We start from the raw sequence: 22,070 nt of genomic DNA, 5'->3' as shown, positions 1-22,070 counted from the left end.
TGAGGGAGACCTAGTAGCACATGCTCCGGGGCCCTGGGAAATGTAATACCAAATGCATTGTCTATTTCATCCAGTACCTCCCGCCAGTAGCGCACTAGCTTGGGGCAGTGCCAAAGCAAATGTGTCAAGGTACCTGTCGCACCGCAGCCCCTCCAACAAAGACTCGAGCATTTGGGGTCCCACCCGTGAATCCTAGCCGGTGTATGATACCAGTAGGACACTATTTTGTAGGCTGCTTCGGCCCCAGCCACATTAGTGGCAGTGTGGTGTGCGCGATAGTGCACCCTGTCCCATTCTTTGCGTGTCAGTGGGCGGCCCAACTCAGTCTCCCATCGAACCTGCGCCTTGGTGCACTGTGTGTGGACGCTTCATGATTAGGGCATAGAGCTCGGAAATAAGCCTGCGGTCATCCTTTTTAAAGACCACCCAGCGCTCTAAGGTTGTCATGGGGCGCGACATGTCTGCTATGTTAGCGGGCAGCGTGACCCAGTGGGCGACTTGTGAGTAAGGGAAGGCATCCGACTCTCGCAGCTCAAAGTATTCTCGGCGGAGGGTGGAGAATGGGATCAGCCTCTCTGGTTGAAAGAGGTGGCCCACTCTCTTACAACCTAGCTCCCTCCAGCGCTGGAACACCGGTGAGGCCCAGCCCGGGGGGAACTCCGTGTTATCTATTATAGGCGTCAGAGGTGACGGTAAGGTGGCCCAACAACGCCTGTATGCCAGCAGGTTGGGTGAGTGACAGGATCACCTCGTCAGCGTAAAGGCTCACTTTGTGTTCGTCCGCACCAAAGCGGATCCCATGTACGGCCTCATTGTCCCGAAGGCGCTGAGGAAACTGCTCCATGTAGAGCGCAAAGAGCAGGGGCGACAGGGAGAAGCCTTGTCGCGTCCCGCGTGTGATAGGAAAATGATCCGATCTGCAGCCATTAACCCTCACCGCGGCCTTAGGGGAGGCATAGAGGCAGCGAACCCAGTTGACATGGGTGTCTCCCAGCCCAAACGTTTTCAGGACTGCAAACATGTATGACCAGTCAACCCAGTCAAATGCCTTCTCGGCATCTATGGAGAGGAAGCAGGCCTGCGTGCGGGACCGGTGCACCGAGTCCATCTGATGCAGGAGCCTCTTGGTATTTTCACCCCCCTGTCGCGTCGGGACGAATCCCACCTGATCAGGTTCAATGATTCCATCCATAAACGGGCTAAGGCGCGCGGCTAGGATGCCGGAGAACTATTTCATGTCCATGTTAAGGAGCGAGATGGGTCGGTACGAGCCGCATTCCTTTGCATCCTTACCGGCCTTGGGGATGACCGTGAAAACCGCCTCGGCCATAGAGGGAGTCACATCCCCCGTCTCCCTGAAGGAATTTAAGAGGCGCGTTAAGAAGGGTGCCAGTACCCCACAGAACTTCTTATAAAAAGTGGCTGAGAAACCATCCGGCCCCGCGACTTGGCCGTCTTCAGGCGCAAAATAGCAGAGATAACCTCCACAATGCGTATCTCCGCGTCGATAGACGCAGCCGAGCTCCGGGAGAGGGGCGTAACGCCGCAGGTTGCTAGGTAGGCTTGCACCCGATCGGGTTCAGGGGGGTCACATGTGTTCAGCGTGCGATAGAATTGTTGAAAGATTTCCGCTATGCGGCCATCCGCTGACTGTTCTACTGCATGTGTGTCCCTGATAGCTGGAACGGCCGCCTGCTGCATACGGGCCCTCAAGTGTTGTGCCAGCATTCTGCCCCCTTTATCGCCGCTAAGATAAAATTTGTGGCTCAGGCGCAAAACCGCGTATTTGACACGGTCACGGTCTAAATGCTTCAGCATGCGCCTTTTCGTCTCCAGCTCTCTCCAGACCGGCTGCGCACCGGTTCGCTTGTGGATCGCCTCTAACCCCTGTACATCGCGCTCAAGCTCTTCTCGCTTTTCTTTGCGTAATTTAGCAAGCGATGCTGAGACCGCTATACAGTCACCCCGCACCACCAATTTAAGATCTTCCCACACCGAGCTAAGTGACATGCCGTCCACGTCATTGGTGGCGAGGTAGTGTGTGATTGTGTCTCGCAGGCGCTCCACCACTGAGGCGGAATTGAGGAGAGAATCTCGCAGGCGCCAGCCCCCGGATACCTGCACGCCGCTACCCCCCGTCACCTTCACGGAGATGAGAGCGTGGTCGGATAAAGAGCGCGGAGCAATCTCCGCCCAAGAGAGCTGGGGCATCAGGGAGATAGAAGTGAGGAAGTGGTCCAAGCGCGCGTAGGTCTTATGAGCCACGGAGTAGTAGGTATAGTCGCGCTCTAGCGAGTGCAAGGTGCGCCAAACATCATGAAGCCCCCCTTCCTGCAGCCACAGCAGACCCCCCTTGGAAATGGCCCCAGTCGGGTGGGAGCGCGCGTCGGGTGGGAGTGCGCCTCGGACCTGTCAAGGGACGAGTCCATCACCATATTCGTCACACCCCACCAGCACCCAGGGGTCCCGGGAAGCTAGAGCGTCCGCAAGCGCTCAGGTCAGGAAGGGCTCCTGCTGTACATTAGGGGCATAGAGGGAGCCCACGGTAAGGCGGGTGTCGCCCCATTGAATCCTGACCGCTAGAAATCGGCCCTTGACTTCCACCACCTGAGATACAATCTTTGAGTGCGCTTTCGCGCTGATCAGTATCGCTACTCCCTGCTTCTTCGCATTGCAAGAGGACCACATCTGAATCGGAAAACGCCTGTCCCTCATCCTTTTGGTGTCCTTGGCAAGGAGATGCGTTTCTTGCAATAGACGGCCATCACTCTCCACACCCTCCAACAGCGACAGAATAGCTGCACGCTTAACTGGGCTGTTAAGGCCCCAAACATTCAGACTAATAATTTTCAGCTCCCTCCCCATCGTAAAGGTAAGACATAGATAGCTCTTCTAAGGCTGGGCACATCACCACCAGACAGCATTTCCTGTAGTATCAAAATTGAGGCATTCAACGGCTGATGCGGAGTAACAAACCCCCCCCACCCAACTTCCCACCACCCCTCCCCCCTGGAACCACCCCAAAAAGAGAACCCCCAACAGTCTGACAATGCCCTCCCATGTAGTAGACAAGAGGAGGGAACGAAAGTTCGTCACAGAAGTCCAAAGGGCTGATGGCATGGACTTAACCCCACCAGCCACGCAGATCCTGATACAGGACAGTATACTCTGGGAACGTGGCAGTACATTACCCATCAAAGTCCATCGGTCAGGTCCCTCCGCCGCCAGCAGTCATCCTGCAGAGGCCAAGCATTCAGGAGCAGATATCAGGACACTTCAGGAGTTTCCGTCACCTTTCCCACAGATGCAACTGCCGCATCTCTCTCCTGCAGGCTAATGGACAAATCCGGACCTGAGGGCTTCGCTGGTTTACCCACAGTTTGCCACTCTGTGGAGCGACGGCGTCGCCTTGACTGGGAGGATGAGGGCTCCGTTTGGGGATCAGCACCATCTAGTCCCAGCAATTCACGAGCCACCTCCAAGGATCGTACCTGGATCAACTTGCCCTACCATCGGAAGACCAGCCTGAAAGGATGCCCCCAGGAATAGGGGACCCCCTGCTCCCGCAGGAAGGCGGTGACCGGCCGAAAATCTCTTCGCTTAGCCAGAGTGGAGGCCGCCAAATCCTGGTATAGCACCGGGCGATGGTCACGAAACATGAGGGGAGTGTGCTCCCGCGCCTTCTTCAGGATCCTTTCTTTTAGTTGAAAATTGTGGACGCATACTAGGATATCAGGGGGAGGCGCATTAGCTCCACGCGGAAGGCCGACCCTGTTTACTCTGTCCAACTGAATCTCACGGAGGTCGTCGTCTTGCAAGATGTGGCGGAAGAGGCCATCGACATTCCCGCTGGTCTGTCCCCTCACCTTTCCACGGGACTGCTCGGATACGGATGTTATTGCGCCGAGATCTGTTCTCTAAGTCCTCCATGTGTGCCTGCAGGTCAAGATTCTGCTCCGTGAGGCGCAGGACATCTTGCTGAAGCCGATGTATGTCCCCGGCCGTCTCCAGGTCGTGGTCCTCCAGGGTCGCGACTCTGTCACCAATGGCGTCGACGTCTCTCCTCACCTCCCTCAAATCTGAGGCTAGCTGTGTCCACAGCTCCTGAATGTCCTCCTTTATGGCCGGGGTCTCATTGTCGTCCGAAGCAGGGGGCTTGTCAGCCACTGGGGTGGATCGCATTGGCGAGCCTTTCGAAGCCCCGTCCTTCAGGGACTTCTTCTTTGTCCTGTTCGAAGCCATGTTGCCGCAGCCCCTCCGGCGCACCAAGACCAGGGTCGCTGGCGACGCGTGGCGCCCGTGGGCTGCTTCGCGTGGGGTCCCTCGCTGCTCACACACCCAGGGCACAGGAGCAAACCCTCTGGGGGCCTTCCGTTGACGGAGCCGTCCCGTGGCCGCGGGCCTTCTTCAGCTGCGTTCCCACCACCAGGCCAGCGCCCACCGAGGCAAGTCCCGACAGGTGGGGCTGGAGGGCAGGTCCAGAGGCCCCAGCTTGACAGGGGGCCCACCTCCCAGGGGACCGCCAAGTGTATGGCGTACAGTGTCTAGTATGGCCGCACATGCAACTCACCGGGGCGCAGTCCACCAGGGCCTCCTTGCCGCCCCTGCCTGCGCCGATCGTTCCCTTGTCGCAGTCCTCCGGGGCAAGCCCCTCGGCGTGGATAATGTCCCTCGTCGGGGCGGTGTGCGGGCCTCAAGGGGATGGCCGCTGTACCTCCGGTCTGTTCCTTAAGGCCTGCGTCCTCCTCGTCCTCGCCGCCAGGCCGAGGTGCGTCGGTGCCAGTCCGTGGGGGGGGGGGGGGGCTCTAGTGCAGACCAAGGTCCCCGCGCAGCAAGGGCCCGAGGCAGCGCCTTGTCCAGGAGGCCCCCAAGCTTATGGCGGGCCGCGGAAGTCGCTCACCACTGGGCCGCTTCGCCAAGGCCGACCGCTAGCACACCCCTCACGCAGGTCTCCAGGTCAGGCCGCCCCCGCCTGTGCAGTAAGTCCTGCGAGGCCCGGCCTTGCCTCCGGCGATCACGGGTCTGTGGGCGTGTGGTGCGGGATTCTCTGTGCTCGCCGCCGCCTTCCACGTGGCAATCTGCTCACCCGGCCCACCGATGCCCAGTCGTTGCTATCCGGTGCCAGGCCGGGCCGCCGCCCAGCCGAATCACTCGCAAGCCCAGGGGCAGGAGAGTGCAGTTTGAGGCCCCGGCAGCAGTCCGCTAGCTTTCGGCGCAGTGTCGCGACTGCTGTAGCCCTCGTCGCGTGTCTCTTCGCTTCTAGGCCTCGGCGCCGGGGACTCCAGTGACTGCACGCCGGAGGCGGGGTCCGCTAGCTTAGGGCGCAACACCCGGTCACGCGGCGGCGAGGGGCTGCGCACAGCCAGACGGGCCCGCTGCCTCCAAACTCCGCAGAAACCTAGGCGGTGACCGGATGTCCCTCAGCAGTCGTGGGCCTCGGACAGGGACCTCTGCAAGGCAGGAATCAAAGCTATAGATAAAGCGGCGACGGAGGGACCGAGAAAAACGTCCTACTCCGCCGCCATCTTGGCCACGCCCCCCCCCCCTCCAGTCACTTTTTGACTGATTTTTTCCCGACATTGATTTTTGAGTCCATTGATTCCTGGTGCATGAGGGATGGCCGGCTTAAAAGCTTGCAGTTCCTGTCTCACCTCCTTTTCGGCATGAAGAGAGGCGGGAGAAATTGGCAGAGCCCAGAAGGTGTGCCCACCTTTGCCAACTCCACCTCTCTTGTGGGGAGGCGAGATGAAGTCCATTCTTCAGTGCCCGGTATTTTTGCAGATCACAGGCACTCTCCAATCAGGATTCGGGCTTGTGCCCACTTCCCCACGTGGAGTGAGTACACCAAGGGTATAGTCACCCTAAGGTCGGTAGCCCATTGGCTAAATACCATATTTAGGGGGAAGCCCTGAACCATGAAAACAGATTCCCACTACCTAAGAAGGACGAATGAAGATGCCCAGCAGAGGAGACTGCAGAGAAGAACTGACTTGGCCCCAGCACTTCCGGCCAGTCTGCAATTTCCAGAGACCCTGCGGCAAAAGTTCCCTTGTCCTGCAGCCAGCGTCCTCCAGAACTCTGGGAGGACTGATATCCTTTAACAAAGACCAGCTCTCCTGTGATCAGTAGCTCTGTTCAAAAGAAACTCCCAAGACTGACTCTGTGCCTGCTGAAGACAAAGAAACCAGACGTCAGTGGCCCAAATCCGGGTGGCCCACCGGTCTCTGCCAGGTCCCTTCGCGCTATGGAGTAAAATGTTATCTGTTCACAGGTAAGTACTTTTTTGTGGGAGTTGGTATTCTGGGTTTAGCCTCTGGCTCACCCAGGGTCAAGGATGCACTCATGTTACACCCTCTGTGGCACTAGGGTGGCTGGGTGCAGAGTGCTGAGGCCCAGTGTTATCCAATGGGGGTAGGGGCCTCCGGTTGGTGTCTGCTGACGAGCAGGCCACTGGGTTGTGGGAGCAAAGCTCCCGGACTTAAGCTCGGGGCAAATGTGGATTTAGGCCAACACAAAAGATGCACCCTCAGCGGCGCTGTGGCGGCCGGGTGTAGAGTTCTGTTTTGATGGGTATCCTGTATCTTTCAATGGAGAGTCTCCAGTTTGCAAACACAGCAGGCTCGGGGACAAAGGTCTTCTGGGTGGGGCCACCACTTGGAGAGATGTTGGCTTTTTGGGGGTTGATTAGGCACAGTCTGTTCTTCAACCCAAGGTCATGGGGCGTCTGGTGCAGGGGGGCCTTTTAGGGTCGGATCCTCTTACCCGCTCCTGGTCGCCTTTGGGGGGGGACCTTCTGGTTTGAGGCTGCAGGCATTGGCTGGAGGCACGTCAGGGATCGCTGGATCATGGGTCAGGATCGCAGGAGAGACCTACTCTTGGTCTTGAGCCACACAAACTCTGGCCGTGGGGGTCTGTCTTCAGAGTGGTGCAGGCCCGTGCATCCTTGCTGAGCTGGATTCTGTTTGAACAAATCTGGTGTTCACAAGAGACAGTCTTTGGAAGTGGAGGTAGGCAGGTCCTCCGGGGTTTTTGAGGTTGCTGGCTGCAGGACACATTGGGATTTCGCAGATTCAAGCGGAGACAGGCAGGTAGGGCTGGGGACAAGTCAGTGGGCATTGTCCTTGTTTGCTCTGCACAGCTCTTTGGTCCTTCTTATCTTTCTTGTTTCTGGATCCGAGGAAGCAAGGTTCAGGGTGACCTCAAAATACAAGATTATGGGGCGCTACAGGTAGGTAGAGGGCAGGGACCGGTGGATACACCCCCTATCGTGCCACCCTCCAGTGGGAGGGAGTTAAGAGCCTGTCCCTGGTTGGTTGGGTCCCCTTGTCCAAGATGAGGGATGGAGTTGGCAGAGGTGGGCACACCTCACTCATTTTTCCTGCTGGTTCTCCCAACCAAAATGGGGGGCAGAACCGGGGGTGGGGGAATGGAAGGCTTGGCACCTAGTCCCAGGATGTGCATTGTTTCAGGCTTCCCGAGAGCAGCAGGCTCTTGACCCAGGGTTCCAGAAACATGTCTGTTGATGGCAGCCTAAGCAGCCACTGAGCTGGGACACTAGAAGTTGGTTGAGTTTCAGGGGGCATCTCTAAGATGCCCTCTGTCATGCATTTTACATTAAATCCAACACTAGCATCAGTGTGTGTTTAATGTGCTGAGAATGTTGATACCAAACTTCCCAGTTTTCAGTTTAGCCATTATGGTGTTGTGGCGTTTGTAATGAGAAACTCCCAGCACCATATACTCTTAATGGCAGCACTGCACTTACAATGCCTAACAATGGACTTGGGTATTGTGGGGGTGCAGGGCTCATGCACCTGTACCCTCACCACTGGCATCTTTTTATTTATTTATTTTATGCGGTTTTTATATAGCGCGGACTTTACCCGAAGGTGTCAAAGCGCTTCACAAAAGGAACAGATCTGATGCATGAGGAGGACATTACAAGTGAACAAATTACAAAAGCAAACGTTACGTTACATGAGGCTAAAGTGACAATTGTGAGCAAACAAAATACAAGAGGTAGCAAACGGTGCATTACAGGAGGAAAAGTGACATGTGTGGAGGGGTGGCTGACCCAGGCCCGGGGTGGGTTGTAGGCATGGCACACCTGGCTGTGTGCCATGTCCATTCTTCACTTTTGTTCTGCACCAAGACACACAGCCTGCACAGGCAGTGTGTAAGTGAAAACGGTGCAGGGCCTTTAAGGGTGGCACAATAAGTGCTGCAGCCCTTTGGGGGCCTTCCTTGGCCACAGTGCCCTGGGTACCTTTGGTACCATTTACCAGGGGCCTTCCTGTGGCCAGGGATGCCAATTGGGTTTAGGCTTCAATGTAATTTTAGGGAAGGAATATAGGCCCTGGGTACCTGATTAGCATGAGCCCAGGGCACACTCCGTCAGGGAACATCAGCACTTCAGCAAAAAGTGGGGGCATACAATACAGAGAGGGCACTTTCTCACATTCTCCTCTTCATTCGTTATTTGGCCCAGCAGGACTCTGCTCTGGGCACTCTTAAAGGCTATCTTTCACCCATTTTGTCCTTTCTTCACCTTCCTGATCAGCCTTCTTTTTTCAAGTCCACTATTGTAAATAGATTTATTACTCACCTTTTTCCTCCTCCTTCCTTTCGTAATGCCCCAGTGGAACTTGCTTCTTGTTTTGACTTCTTATGTGCCCTCCTTTTGAGCCACTACATAATTGTCCTCTTAGACTCTTGACTCTAAAGACTGCTTTTCTGGTTGCCATAACCTCTACTCGCAGGGTGATTGAGCTTCAGGCTGTGTCTTCTAAGTCTCCTTTCCTTGCTGTTAATCCGGACAAGGTTGTCCTCTGACCTAGACCATCTTTTCTTCCCAAAGTGGTTACCCACAGGGGGCTCGACTTTTGAGGATGCTCAGTCACAGTGAGCCACTTCTCGGTGGGCTGTCTGGTTCAGGTACAGTGGTGTCTTTTGGCGTCCGGACGCGTGCTGGAGTCCCAAGCAGTTGGAGGGGGCCTACAGAAAACAGCTGCAGGTGATGACTAGAAGTCCAGTCTTGTCAAACCCAAGCATTCCACCGTTCAGCCTTAGACGGTTTCCACTGTCCCCTGCCTAGGACTCCGGCGTTGGAAGGGGTGATGTCTGGTGGCAGCGGTCAGAGGCTCACTCTAATTCTGCTGAAGAGGGGCAAACGGGACTGTTGAGCCACTCATGATGTGGGTCTCCATGTACCTGAAGTCCCTCAACAGGCAGGTTGGTTTTCCTTGGCATCAGTGTCAGTACTGGACACAAGCCTTGGCTGCTGCAAGGTGTCCGGTACTTCTTCCTGGGCAGCTGTAGCATCAGCAGTCCGGGTGAGCAGCAGGACATTAAACCGTCCCTTGTTTCTCTTGTGCTTGCGGCTGCAGGGGCATAGCTCATCTACTCCAAGGGAGTTGTCTGATTTGCGACGCAGTGGCAGCACTACTCTTTTCTTGGAGTGTGCACGGCGGTAGGACGGGTCGTTTTCTCCGCTAGGGTTGGGTGCAGCAGGCTGGCGCCAAGTCTGTTGTGCTCCTCTGTTCTCAGGGCTGCAAACTTCAGTACACTTATTCTTTTGGTATGTCCAGTCTGAAGTTTGGCATCAGGGGTGCCACCTAAATACTGTATTTAGGGGCATACCAAGAAGTGTCCGGTAGTAGCTAATGGGCTACCTACCTTTAAGGTGACCACACCCTCTATATGACCACTTCCTGTGGGAAGTGGGCATAGCCCTCACCCAGATGACCCAAATCCACCAAACACCAAGATGGTGGAATTTTCCTAGGCATGTTCACTTCGGGTAGCCACCTTACGGGTGGTACTAGCCTAAGAGTTAAGTCCTCATGACTAGCTAACTGTCTCTGTCCTAGTGCAAAATGGGCCCGGAGTAGTGGGCGGCATTTTACCTGTCTGGGGGAATCCAGGTTTGCATATCACAGGTGGTGTAGGCCATGGAAGCCTTCTGCCTTGATATACCGATACACTCTGAGGTCAGAAACAAGGCCTGCTCTGGCAGAAGGCGTTACCTTTGTCACTCATGATGAAAGTTCATCACGTTCAGGGGGATTGGAAGCACTTCTGTTGTGGCAGGCTGGACTGGACCATTCAGCCAACACATGTACTGTATGTTTTCAGGGGGTTCCTCTGGGTGCATGTATTAATAACTCCACAGGAATCAGTGTGGGTTTATTAATACATTGTTTCATACAAAACACCATAGGTTTCGGGGAAGCTATTATGTAGCGTGAAACTCGTTATGACCAGTGCCCAGTACATACTGTAATATTGCGTCCCTGTTTACTTGTATTCTCAGTAATTGAACTGGCCAACACAAGGTACACAAGGAGGTCCTCATCCTGGGCTCCTCTCCCTCCGCCTGGGACGACTCCTGGTGGCCTCCCGCCCTGGGCACCGCACCCAAACCGACAGACCATGCACGCAACCTGGGCTTCATCCTGGACTCCTCCCTCTCCATGACCAGGCAAGTCAACAACGTCTCCTCGGCATGCTTCAACATCCTACGCATGCTACGGAAGATCTTCTGGTGGATCCCCACCGAGACCAGGAAGACCGTCACCCAGGCCCTCGTCACCAGCCGACTGGACTACGGCAACGCCCTCTACGCCGGGACCACCGCCAAGCTCCAGAAGAGACTCCAGCGGATCCAGAACGCCTCAGCCAGACTCATCCTCGACATCCCACGAACCAGCCACATCTCCGGACATCTGCGAGACCTTCACTGGCTCCCCGTCAACAAAAGAATCACCTTCCGCCTCCTCACCCACGCACACAAAGCCCTACACGACCAAGGCCCGAGCTACCTCAACAGCCGAGTCAACTTCTACGCTCCCAAACGCCACCTCCGATCAGCCAACCACGCCCTCGCCGCCGTCCCCCGCATCCGAAGAGCGACTACAGGAGGAAGGTCCTTCTCCCACCTGGCCGCCAAGACCTGGAACTCCCTCCCGACCGACCTGCGCCTGACCCAAGACCACCTCTCCTTCAGGAAGAAGCTGAAGACCTGGCTGTTCGAGCAGTAGCGGCTCCCCCCCCCCCCCCCCCCAGCGCCTTGAGACCCCACGGGTATGTAGCGCGCTTTATAAGTGTCACTGATTGATTGATTGAAGGTACAATTGCTCAGGCAGCTATGTCCTCACATGTTATATGCTGCACCCTGCCTTAGGGCTGTACGGCTTGCTGCATGCAGTGTTGGGGGGACATGGCACACAGGGTGTTTGCCATGTTTTATCAACTTTTTAGTGCACTGTCATTTCAGTCCGAATGGGGTTGGTGCTTGATCTCTTAGATTGGCACAATATATGCTGTAGCTCTGATGGGCCCTCTTTAATACCCATGCTCTAGGTACCAGAGCTACCACTGGCTAGGAACTTACAGAGATGCTTAAGGCCTGGTCAATTAGAAATCAGTTGACCAGCAAACTGGTTTTAGGGAAAGAATATGGGCACTTGGAACCTGGTTAGCAGGAACCCAGTTCACGTCAAGTTGCATCAAATACCAGGCAAAATGTGGGGGAGCTACTGTAACAAAAACCCAGTTTCATACATATTAAACCTAAAGTTGATTCTAATGGAGGTAGTTTGTTTATTACTGCCCTATTACAAATACTCCTATTGGATGTTTGGAAGGTGGCTTTGGGAGATCTAGTCTTACATTCACTAGATATTTCTCTGGATTGATTCTAGACTTCAGAACAAATATTAAAGTGGGTCATGCCTTCTTACGGAATTAGTTACATTATTATGGCTGACACTTAGTTAACATAATGCTGTTTTATTATGCTTTTTAGATGGTGGGCTTTCCCCTCTATTGAGTGATAGGATGGAGGTCTTCATTAATGGTAATATTCATTGATGTTTTAAACAACTCTCCTCAGCGGAACATAAATGTGGTATTTATAATATCACGATCCTGAGTGTCTATCCAAATTAACTGGGGGAACCATTAATGTAGGCAAAAAGTGATTTTGGTGTTTCTGGGTCAATTTGAAGAGCCGTGTCCGTTTTCCACCTTGAGGTTGCAGTCCAAGTTTTTATCCTGTTTTCTTTCCCTTTAAAATGCATTGAAATAGTTGCTTAGTTTTTCATTAGGTAAGTTTTAAAGTTTATTTACCTTTTTTCTTAATGGAAACATACATTAAAATAGGCCAACATAGCCTATATGTGGGTACTTACAATGTTTATAGTCCATGCCTTTTCATCAAAATAAATTTGTATTGATAATAAACCTGTTCTCCCATATTGGCCAGATTAGTCAATATTAATAACTTAAATGAGCATTTCTTTGAAAGTGAAAAAAATACCTGCTTGCACGTGCAGGCAGTTTGAGTGCTGTATAAATAAGTAAGACAATTTGAGTGATGCAAGAAACTATTGTCTAATGGTATGCAATCTATAAATATTGCACAGTTGCTGAAAAGATTATAAAGAGGGCAAGAATGTGATTTGTATAAAGATGTTTATGTATTCCAGGTGTGAGGCCTGGATGCCTATGCTTGCTCATTCTTAAAATTGTAAATATAACTACTGTGACCATTGTTACATTTTGGACGTCCCAGAATTGGCATTTTAGCAGCTTGGAATTAATGGCAATGCAGGCTTGAGATGTAAGTAGTTTTGAGGTTACTGATGAGATTATATAGATATATAGAAAGATTTGTATATAGATGTATATAGAGAGACTATGTGAAATATACTGACTAAATCTGGCTATGGCTTTTATGCAGGTGAAATGGTTACAAAACAGCCTTTGATCAGAAGTATGCGAACTGTGAAAAGGGAAACTTTGAAACTTATTTCTGGGTGGGTGAGCCGATCCAATGATCCTCAAATGGTAAGTTCTATATTTTTAGTATAATACATGTTTTTACTTATCTGCAGCACCTGACCTGAGACGGCATGCCCTAAGGTGCCCCTCTCCCCTCTCTCCCTTCATATGAATGACCCCTTTCTGACGTCCTGTCTGCAACTGCATTCCATGTACAGCAGGGACTGACAGTGAGGGTGGTTAATACGGAATTGGCTGCCCTATCTTGCCAGATTCTCTTTCTCTCTTCCTCCCCCCCCCCCCCCCCCCCCCCCCCCATCAAAGACTCTGTTTCGTTTGAGGTCTGCACTGCGGTAGGACATATGTTGCACACGAGGGTCGAGTGCAGCTGGCAGGGTTGACACCAAGTCAGTTGCGCTACTCTATTTTCGTATCGGCAATCTTCTTTCAACTTCTTTTTGTCCCAAGAAATCTGAAGTCCTGGTATCTGGAGAGGTCCCCTAAAATACTCAATTTAGGGGGGTGAGGGGTTGTAGCCAATGGGCCACTTAGCCCTAGGGTTACCACACCCCCAGATGACCACTTCCTTTGGGGAGCGGGCATCACACTGTCCCAGAATTCCTAATTCCGCCACACAAAATATGGTGGATTTCTAAAGTTGTGTTCACCAAGCTTGGCCCCCTAGAGGTGTGCCTAGCCTGGCAGTGCAGCACGCCTCCTGCATAGCTTATTTTCTTGCCTGTCCTAGTCCTTGTGCCAGATGGCTTAGGGCAGGGGGGGTTGGCAGCCTCTCCTTTGAGATAAGGCAGAACACCCTGCCCCCACCCGGACATCCCCCCTCCTCCCCCTGGAACGCTAATTTGCAGGTCATCCTGTGCGAGGGGGTATAAACATCCTCTGCTTGAGCGGGCTTTGTTTCTGACCTCATGAGAGCAAGGGTCCTCACGCCTGTTAATATTAAAAGGATTTATAGAGCGCATGGCTACCCGAAGGCTTCCCAGAGCTGGGCAAGTGGACTAATGGAACGACCGCGAGCAGGCAGGGGTTTAGTTACAACCCGTGAACATCCAAGTTTTCAGTTTTTCCCTGAATATGACCTCTGAGGCTGTGAATCTAATGAATTCCACAGCTTGGGCGCAAGTTGGGGGAAAAAAAGCCCCCCTCTTTGCCATACCCCCCCCCCCCCCCCCTTTCATCTGGCCCTTTTTATTCTGGTGATTTTTAGCAGGCGCTCAAAGCCTGACCGCCGATATCTGCTGGGAAGATGTTGGCACACCAGATTCCTAATCTTACTGGCCCCTTTGTTGTATATATCTTTGTGTTAGAGTGCTTTGAACCTAATTTGCGCCTCTATCAGTAGCCAGTGATTCCTGCGATGTAGCGCTATTGATTCTTTTATAGAAGTTTGACCCCTGAGGGTCAAACACATTTGTAGTGGGAGGCTGGCTAGGTCCATCCGCAACACTAGTGGTTGGTAGGTTTTCCTCTAGGGTGCCCTTTAGGTGCATATCAATAAATCAATCATTGGAATCAGTGTTTGGTTACTACGAGAGTTTTGATACCAAACACCATATGTGTTGGTGAAGCCATTATGTAAATGGAAAAAACTAGTTTTTACCAGTGTGGAGTACATACCTTAAGATGGCTTCCCTGCTCACTTGCAATTTCTAGTAATAATATCTAGACTTCACCGGGGCATATCTGATCATGCAGATATGTCCTCACGTTAAATATAATGCACCCTACCTTAATGCGCAAGGGCCTCTTGTAGGGGTGACTTGCATATATTAGATGCAGTGCATTTGACATGAGGCACAGGAGTGTCATGTCATATTTTCACTTATAGTTTTCACCATGTCGCGCAGCCTGAAATGACAGTCTGCACGAGTTAGGTGAGGGGTCCCTTAGGGTGGCACAATACATGCTGCAGCCCTGAGGGACCCTTTTTAGTACCAATATGTTAGATGCCTGGGGTACCATTTACTCGAGACTGACAGGGCTGCTAAAGTCCTTAGCTTAGCTAATTAGTGGTGCGGTATGGGCCACTGAATTCAAAGATTACGTGATTATTGTGCAAACTTTATGGAAATGTGGTCCATCATCTTACCACGGTTCACACAAACAAACACGGGGTCGGATTGGTTTGGGGGGTGGTTGACAAGTGAGGAGCCCGTCCTATATACAGTCAACTTTGTAAGTGAGCATCAGGAGGGGGAAAAGTAAAATTGAAAACATTTTAACAGAAAGCTTTTTCTTATCTTTTAATTCCATATACCCTTCAGGTGCCTTGAGGGACACACATAAAATGTATAATATGCATTTGAGTGCCCTTAGCTAACAATACATTTATTGACAGCCACATGCATCACCTTTTCATGTGCCTACAGTACCCACAATCTACTGGTAAACATGCCTGGTCAAATAGAAATGGTTACACTGAGAGCCGCTCTACGTAAAAGGCTCACCCAACACAGTCATCTATCTTCCCGGTACAAACCTGAATTTCTACATTTCTGGCATAGGCTGACACCCATCTCTTCATACCTGCCTGTGGGTGGGTCACCAACTAACTGCAACAACTGGCAGTGAACTACACTTCCATATAGATTCTGGTCATCTTCATTCTTTACCTTATGTAAGACCTACCAAGTGGAATGAGTGCAATATAAAAATATAAAATAAATATGAAAACAGTAGCCCGCAACTGCAGTGTTTATGGTTTCGCTTCTAGTTGCTGCACTAACCTTTGACGGATGGTACTGCTGAAGACAAAAAACCCTCAAAGGTGCCACAGGAAAGGGGTAGAATTTAACGGTTAATTTAACAATAACATTTGAACAGTATGGGACAGATAAATAAAATAGGTATTCCAAACAAGGGTCAGTACTTTGCCGTCAACACTCAAGCATGGAAGGAGGCTGCACACCTCATGACCCTTCAGTGCATGTGCCCTAGAAGCATCTGGTGGAGGTTTGTAGCTTGTGACCGTCTTGCACAGATCGCTGTGAAGGAAAAGAAACAGAATGTAGCCTGGATTACAAACCAGCGCAAGCTCCTTTAAATTTTGGTAGATGTAAAGTTTCAAATAATGCCTGATGCACAATCAAGACAATGCTGCAGAAGAAAGACACAGAGACAGAAGGGGCGGAGTTGGGAATAGGGCAAGAGCAACAGGGAATGGCCATTCACTCCTACAGACTCGAGTAGGCCGCTGATTAGCTTAATGGAGCCCATCTATTGACTGCCCTTATTTACTTTGTCAAGTCCACAATTTACTTCACCCTGTGATACTTTTGAGCTGCCTTCAGCTTTCCCCATTGATAGGTCTAGTTAAGGCCCACCTTAACTATGGCCCCCTCCTTTTTCCCTGATGAAGATCCGGCCTTATTGTGACCTAAAGCTTACAACGTTGATCTTAATGCATTTCTGCCATCAGATTGATAAACTGTCTAAAATGTGTATAAAACAATTGGGGGTTGCCCTTGTAATCTATGGGGGCCACTGACCTGTATCTACATTGTCTATTCTCCCGCTTAGCACAACATTGTTCCTAACTTGTAAACATGTACATCACATGCTGTTTAATCTTACAGCATTTGAAAGTACAATGGTATGTGCATCCACAATAGGTCTTACAGTGTGTATAGAGTCCAAGGGTCTCCAGAGGTTTGGCAGAGGTTAGTTAGATAGAACCTTACTGGTAGCTTGGTCGAGCAGTAAGGCAGTATCAGAGGACAGTGTAAAGCATTTGATGTACACACTCAGTCAGCAACAAAATCCACACACTCAAGAACTGAACTCTAGGCCAATTGATTTGTATAAAAAAAATATACGGTTTTATTTCTAGGACAAGCCTGGTACAGTTAAGCATAAATACTTTAAAGTAGTAAATTACTTGTATGAACACTGTTCAAAATCGCAGTGTAACTTGTACTGGTTTTGGTTACAATTTTAAGAAAGCAGTTTGCTAAACATTACAGGTATAGTACATTCAATTGATTGGGCTTTTTAAGTAAAATGCAGTTAATTACTTTTCAGATTACTTTTGCTAACACAGGACTGGATCCTAAATTCAGCCCTGGGAGATTACCTGAAAACAGGTGAGTAAATGCGTTTTGGTTAAATGTACGATTTTTAAAGAATATTATTGTATTTCAAAAGGTGACACTTAAAAACTGTTTCACATAGAATCACCAATGTTATCCTATAGAAGGAAATTCACTTAGCAGGTAAGTTGTGTTATCAATACTTTTTTTTAGTGCTGGATCCTAGATTCAGCACTGGGACATTTCCTGAAAACAGTTGAGAAAATGCGTTTTGGTTATTCGGCTGATTTTTAAGGAATATTTGTAGTTTTTAATTGTCGACTCTTTGACACTTTCTCCCAAAAAGTTTCCATGTTATCCTATGAGAAAAAATGAGTTATCGGTTTCGAGGTAAGTAATCGATCTTTCGAGTTAGGGTTCTCGGGTTAGACTGGAGGGGGAGGGGGGGGGGGGGTCTCCCAGGGTCAGTGATGCACTGTATGTATTTGTTTATCGTTTCAATCAATTTAAATTATTAACTAAAAGAAAAAAAAAAGCTGGTTGGAGAACACTCCGTCCAGACACTTTTTGAGCATAAATAAAACATGATCATTTCATTTAACGAAACTGTTAGAAATATATAAGGCACAATCATTCTTTAAAACATACTGATGATTGCTACTTTAAGAAGAAATGGGGACCGCAGGATTAAAACTACAGTTTGTCTAGTCTTTGACTGAGTCGGTGATGCACTGTTGCACCCTCAGCGGCACTCAGGCGGCCAGTGTAAGAAAGTGACTGTATATACTGCACCAAAGTAAGGTACGGTGTGCAGTCTCGAGCTGTAAGGCAGTATCAGAGGACAGTGTAAAGCATTTGTTGTACACACTAAGTCAGCAAATAGTCTCACACACTCAAGAACTGAACAATGGGCCAATTGTTTTGTATATAAATATATATTGTTTTATTTTAGAACCACAAGTAGGTATAAAAATACTTTCTCAGAATGAGATGTTGCAATTGAATTCATTCTAATAGCAGTTGACTTTTAAATGCAATAGATACAGTTGTTGCAATATGCAACCCAAGTTAAACACAATTAAAAAACAAGCATTTACAATGCAATGGTTTTGCCTTTGTTAAAGTTAGAGCTATTGGCATTGCTCTTGACATTTTTTTTATTTGTTTTTTTAACATAAATAAATGGCATTATCATTTACAATAGCAGGGCATGGCACAGGGAAGGGGGGCGAGGAGAGACAAAGGAGAGCTGCGGGCTCAGGGAAGGGGGGGCGAGGAGAGACGAAGGAGAGCTGCGGGCTCTTGTTGTAATGCTTGCATGGATGAGTTGGTGCATGCATGGGTGCATGCATGGATGGGTGTATGGATGTGTCTATGGATAGATGCACAGATGGGTGGATGGATAGATGCATATATACAGCCAATCCCTCAACAATTTATGCAATCCACCAACCCATCCAACCAACAACCCATCCATGCATCCACCCATACATCCATGCAACATGCATACATTCATCCATCATGCATCCATCCACCCACTGTGTCCCACTCCAACTCATTTTTTCTGTATATAGAGATGACTGTATTCACTAGTATATTGAGTAGACCTTTCTACTCTAACATTCCATAGTGACTCTTGCAGTACATCTATTCATATCCCTTCCATATGTATATAGAAATATAACGAGAATCAACAGTCTCTTCTTTGTGTGACTACATGTAGTACGTTTCAATTGTTTTCCTGTTTGTATCTTTTACTTAACGCATGTAAATCAAAGTCCTTAGGTTTGGCAACTGGTTCTTATGTAAAGCGCTCTGACACCTTCGGGTAAAGTTTGCGGTACATAAAATCACATTAAATAAAACTTTACCCCACAAATCCAACCATTTGTGCCTAGGCTTACATTTTACGGCCTCGAAGCACACAGAAAAGGGACAGTTTACTAAGTCGAGGCTTTGTAGGCCGCATGGCAGGGGACAGTTTTAGGCGCCAAGGGAGGGTAGGGAGCAGAGTCAGAGTACTTCACGGAGGTAGGGGGCAGTTTTTTATGGTTCAGGGCAGGGGGCTGCAGTACTTTTTGGAGCATGGCCTTATTTTAAAGGGCTCAGTTCAGGTGGAGGAACGGCACAAAACACCAGGCAGACAGAGGGAAGAAGGACACAAAAACGAGGGGGGGGGGTGATTGTAACAGAGGGCAGAATGGCACAAATCACGAGGCAGACAGGGCAGAAGGACAGAAAAACGAGGGGGGGAATAACTGTAACAGAGGGCAGAACGGCACAAAACACCAGGCAGACAGAGGGAAGAAATACACAACAAGCAGGCAACAGAGGCACGAAAACAGGGTCATCAGACATCTCTTCAGTCTTTATACTAAAGCATGACTCTTAATTTCCAGTGCTGCAACAATATGGTTTGAGGACCTCCTTTAGGCTTAGTCAGCACAGAATTCTCTGCACAAATGGCAAGGTTCCCACCGTGGCAGGAGAACTGCTAACAGTCCTTGGAGCTTTTAGTCCTTGTTGGAGGCCCGTCCTCAAAGAGGCACTTACTGCATCTTCTGAATTGAGAGGTTCACGATAATTGGAATTGGCCTTCCAATGCAGATTGTCCCTATCCAGACATACTGGACTCAGGCCGAAAAAGTCAACTATGGACCCATACTCAGCTTCTGAGCTGCTGTGATTTTTGCTTTTCAGAAGCAAACAGCATTGGCTGGCCTGAACCTGCCCATGCTCAAAAATCATTTTTACTTGTTTACTTTAGTGCTAGGTAGGAGTGTACTCTACCGAACTGCTGAATTTACATGTCAACCCTTAGCAGTCTCTTGGTAACTGCTGCCACGTTAGCGGACGTGGATATGCAAATTTTAAGAATAAGAATGGTTATTTATTCTACTCAATGTTCAATGTTGATCCCGGAGCAGATTGTTCATGTGGAAAGAAAAGGTGAAGGGTCATTGAAGTTCAATGCATTTGTTTCGATCACGTGCACAGATAAAATACAGAATGATTTAAGCACCGCAATCTCGAAAGCAATAAATCCAGTTTTTATGTATGCAGGCTTGTCTTGCTTCTGTGATCGGAAAGGGGGGTGAGCAGAGGCTGTAGGACATTCTGCGCAGGAAAGGAAGGGAAATCGGTTTGTCTCCAGGGAAGAAGAAAGCTTAAAGTTGATGAATGGCACTTGTTTTATATTTTAATGTTTGTCTTGATTTTTTTACTCATTCAAGCAGCTCTTCAATCTCTCCTTAATGAAATAAAATGAGCAATCTCTACACTGCTTATCAATTGCCCTGGCGTTTTCTCACTAGAATCACATGGGAATTATTTTTAGCTAGACAGCTTTTTATTCATTCACCTTCTTTGAGACAAACGGTCCTTTTTGAGTAACCTCTGCACTGCCATAAACACATTACTTGAAAACAAGATTCCACACTATTTACCACATGGCTATCACTATGTAACTCGACTTTGTGCTCTTCACAGTTTTATTGATTCACTGCATGCACGTAGGGTCAGTGCCACTGGGACTGGATGCAGAATACAAAAAAGACCAACCAGCGCCGGCAGGCAAACCCCCAGCCGGACCCATGCGCCAGCCTGGGGGGCGACAGGAAAGCAAGCACGAACAAGGGGTGGTGGGCAATAGGGGCCGGAGAGGGCTCCGGACATCGAGGGAGCCTTGCAGGCTCAGAGGAGCGACACCCTGCCACACGGAGCCTCCCCAGCTTATCAATTGCCATGGCGTTTTCTCACTAGAATCACATGGGAATTATTTTTAGCTGCTGCGGGGAACTTACCCAAGGACGATATCTTGTGGGCTGCGCCGAGTGAAGCCAGCCGTGGTGTATGTGGCGATCTGTGCCAAGCACAGCACCAGGCAAAAAACAGAATCTATGGGAGGAAAGGACTATTAGGGGATGCCGGAGGGTACGGTCGTGCAGATACAAGCAGATACCAGCAGGGCGGCTTACCGTAAAGTGAATGGAGACTGAAATCCAGAGCCTACGGCAAGTGCAGGCATCAATCCCGGGCCGCCACATTCGTGTGCGGTTTAGTTGAAATGATGCAGTGATAGTGAAGCTGCTTAGATTAAGTAAAGCATGCGCTTCAGGGTACAGCGCGTCATGAAGTCACGTGCCAGGGGCTACTCTGGTGTTATGGTGGGACTGGGAGAGGCATCAGGGGTGACGCATGAGTGACAGCGGGAGGAGGGAAGGGGCGCTTGGTGGTGGGAGGGGCGGAGGCAAACGGAATGAAACGGGAATATAAAATTTATTGGTACAAACAATGAGACACAAGGTAGTGAGGATGGGGAGAGAGAACCTTTTGTAGGTACAAGGGCCCCGTAGGACAAAGTATACAGAGCGAGACAGTTTATACATGTGCCGCAATTAAGCAAATTATGGACATGGCTGGTATCAAGTGAATCACAATTGACCAATAACATTTCATAATACCACTTAATCTCTCTGTGCCTAAAAATGAATGCGCCCTTCTGTAATGCAACTGGTGCTTGTGTGGGTGCCGGCTCAATGCCGGACCAGATTCGGGGGCGTTCCCGAGGGCTTTTGGCTGACGTAGCGTGACGTCGCCAAAAGAGAAAAATTCTCGGGAACGCCCCCGAATCTAGTCTGGGATTGACGGACAGAGCCCTCTCCCAATGGCTAGCCTCCATTTATGGAGCTAGCCAATGGGAGGAGGGGGCGGATACCCGACCCCACAGAGAAAAACATAAGGTTTTCCTAGAGCATGCGTACTTTTGCTAGGCAAAACCTAATGAGCTCAATGGAAGTTTTAAGTAAATGCAATAAAACCACTTTATGAATGTTTTTCTTACTCAGGCTGGATCCTGGATTCAGCCCTGGTGCATTTCCTGTAAACAGTTAAAAGAAATCGTTTTTGTTACACAGGTGATTTTTAAGGAATATTTGTATGTTTTGAAAATCGACACTTCAAAGAATTTCTGGCAAAAAACAGGCAATGTTATCCTATAGGAGTAAATCAGGTAATCGGAAAATCAGTTGTAATTACTTTTTATGGTCCGTGCTGGGCACAAAGATCCAGCACTAGGATCTCTCCTGGTAACAGGTGAGAAATTTCGTTTTTGTTGATCGGACATTTTAAGTTGCAAAACTCGACACTTAGAAGAATTTCCAAGTGAAAACCAGCCAATGCTACCCTACGGAGAAAATTAAGTTATTGGTCTATGGGTAAGAGCTCGACTGGCAGAGTTAA

The 22,070-nt window shown here is 49.7% G+C and overlaps 1 protein-coding gene across 1 annotated transcript in view; it reads left to right on the top strand.

The window, feature by feature from the left end:
* XPO1 (exportin 1) overlaps nucleotides 1–22,070 on the top strand; it is a 293,144-nt gene that overhangs the window by 102,803 nt on the left and 168,271 nt on the right. Inside the window, exon 5 of the mRNA XM_086927487.1 lies at nucleotides 12,743–12,849. Within this exon, the coding sequence (XP_086783613.1) occupies nucleotides 12,743–12,849 (107 nt within the window). The remainder of the gene's footprint in view (nucleotides 1–12,742; nucleotides 12,850–22,070) is intronic.

Source organism: Lissotriton vulgaris, chromosome 6, assembly GCF_964263255.1.
Source record: "Lissotriton vulgaris chromosome 6, aLisVul1.2, whole genome shotgun sequence".
NCBI classification, from domain to species: Eukaryota; Metazoa; Chordata; class Amphibia; order Caudata; family Salamandridae; genus Lissotriton; species Lissotriton vulgaris.
Note: the sequence above shows the minus strand (reverse complement) of the source record. Positions and strands in the feature narration are given on the sequence as shown.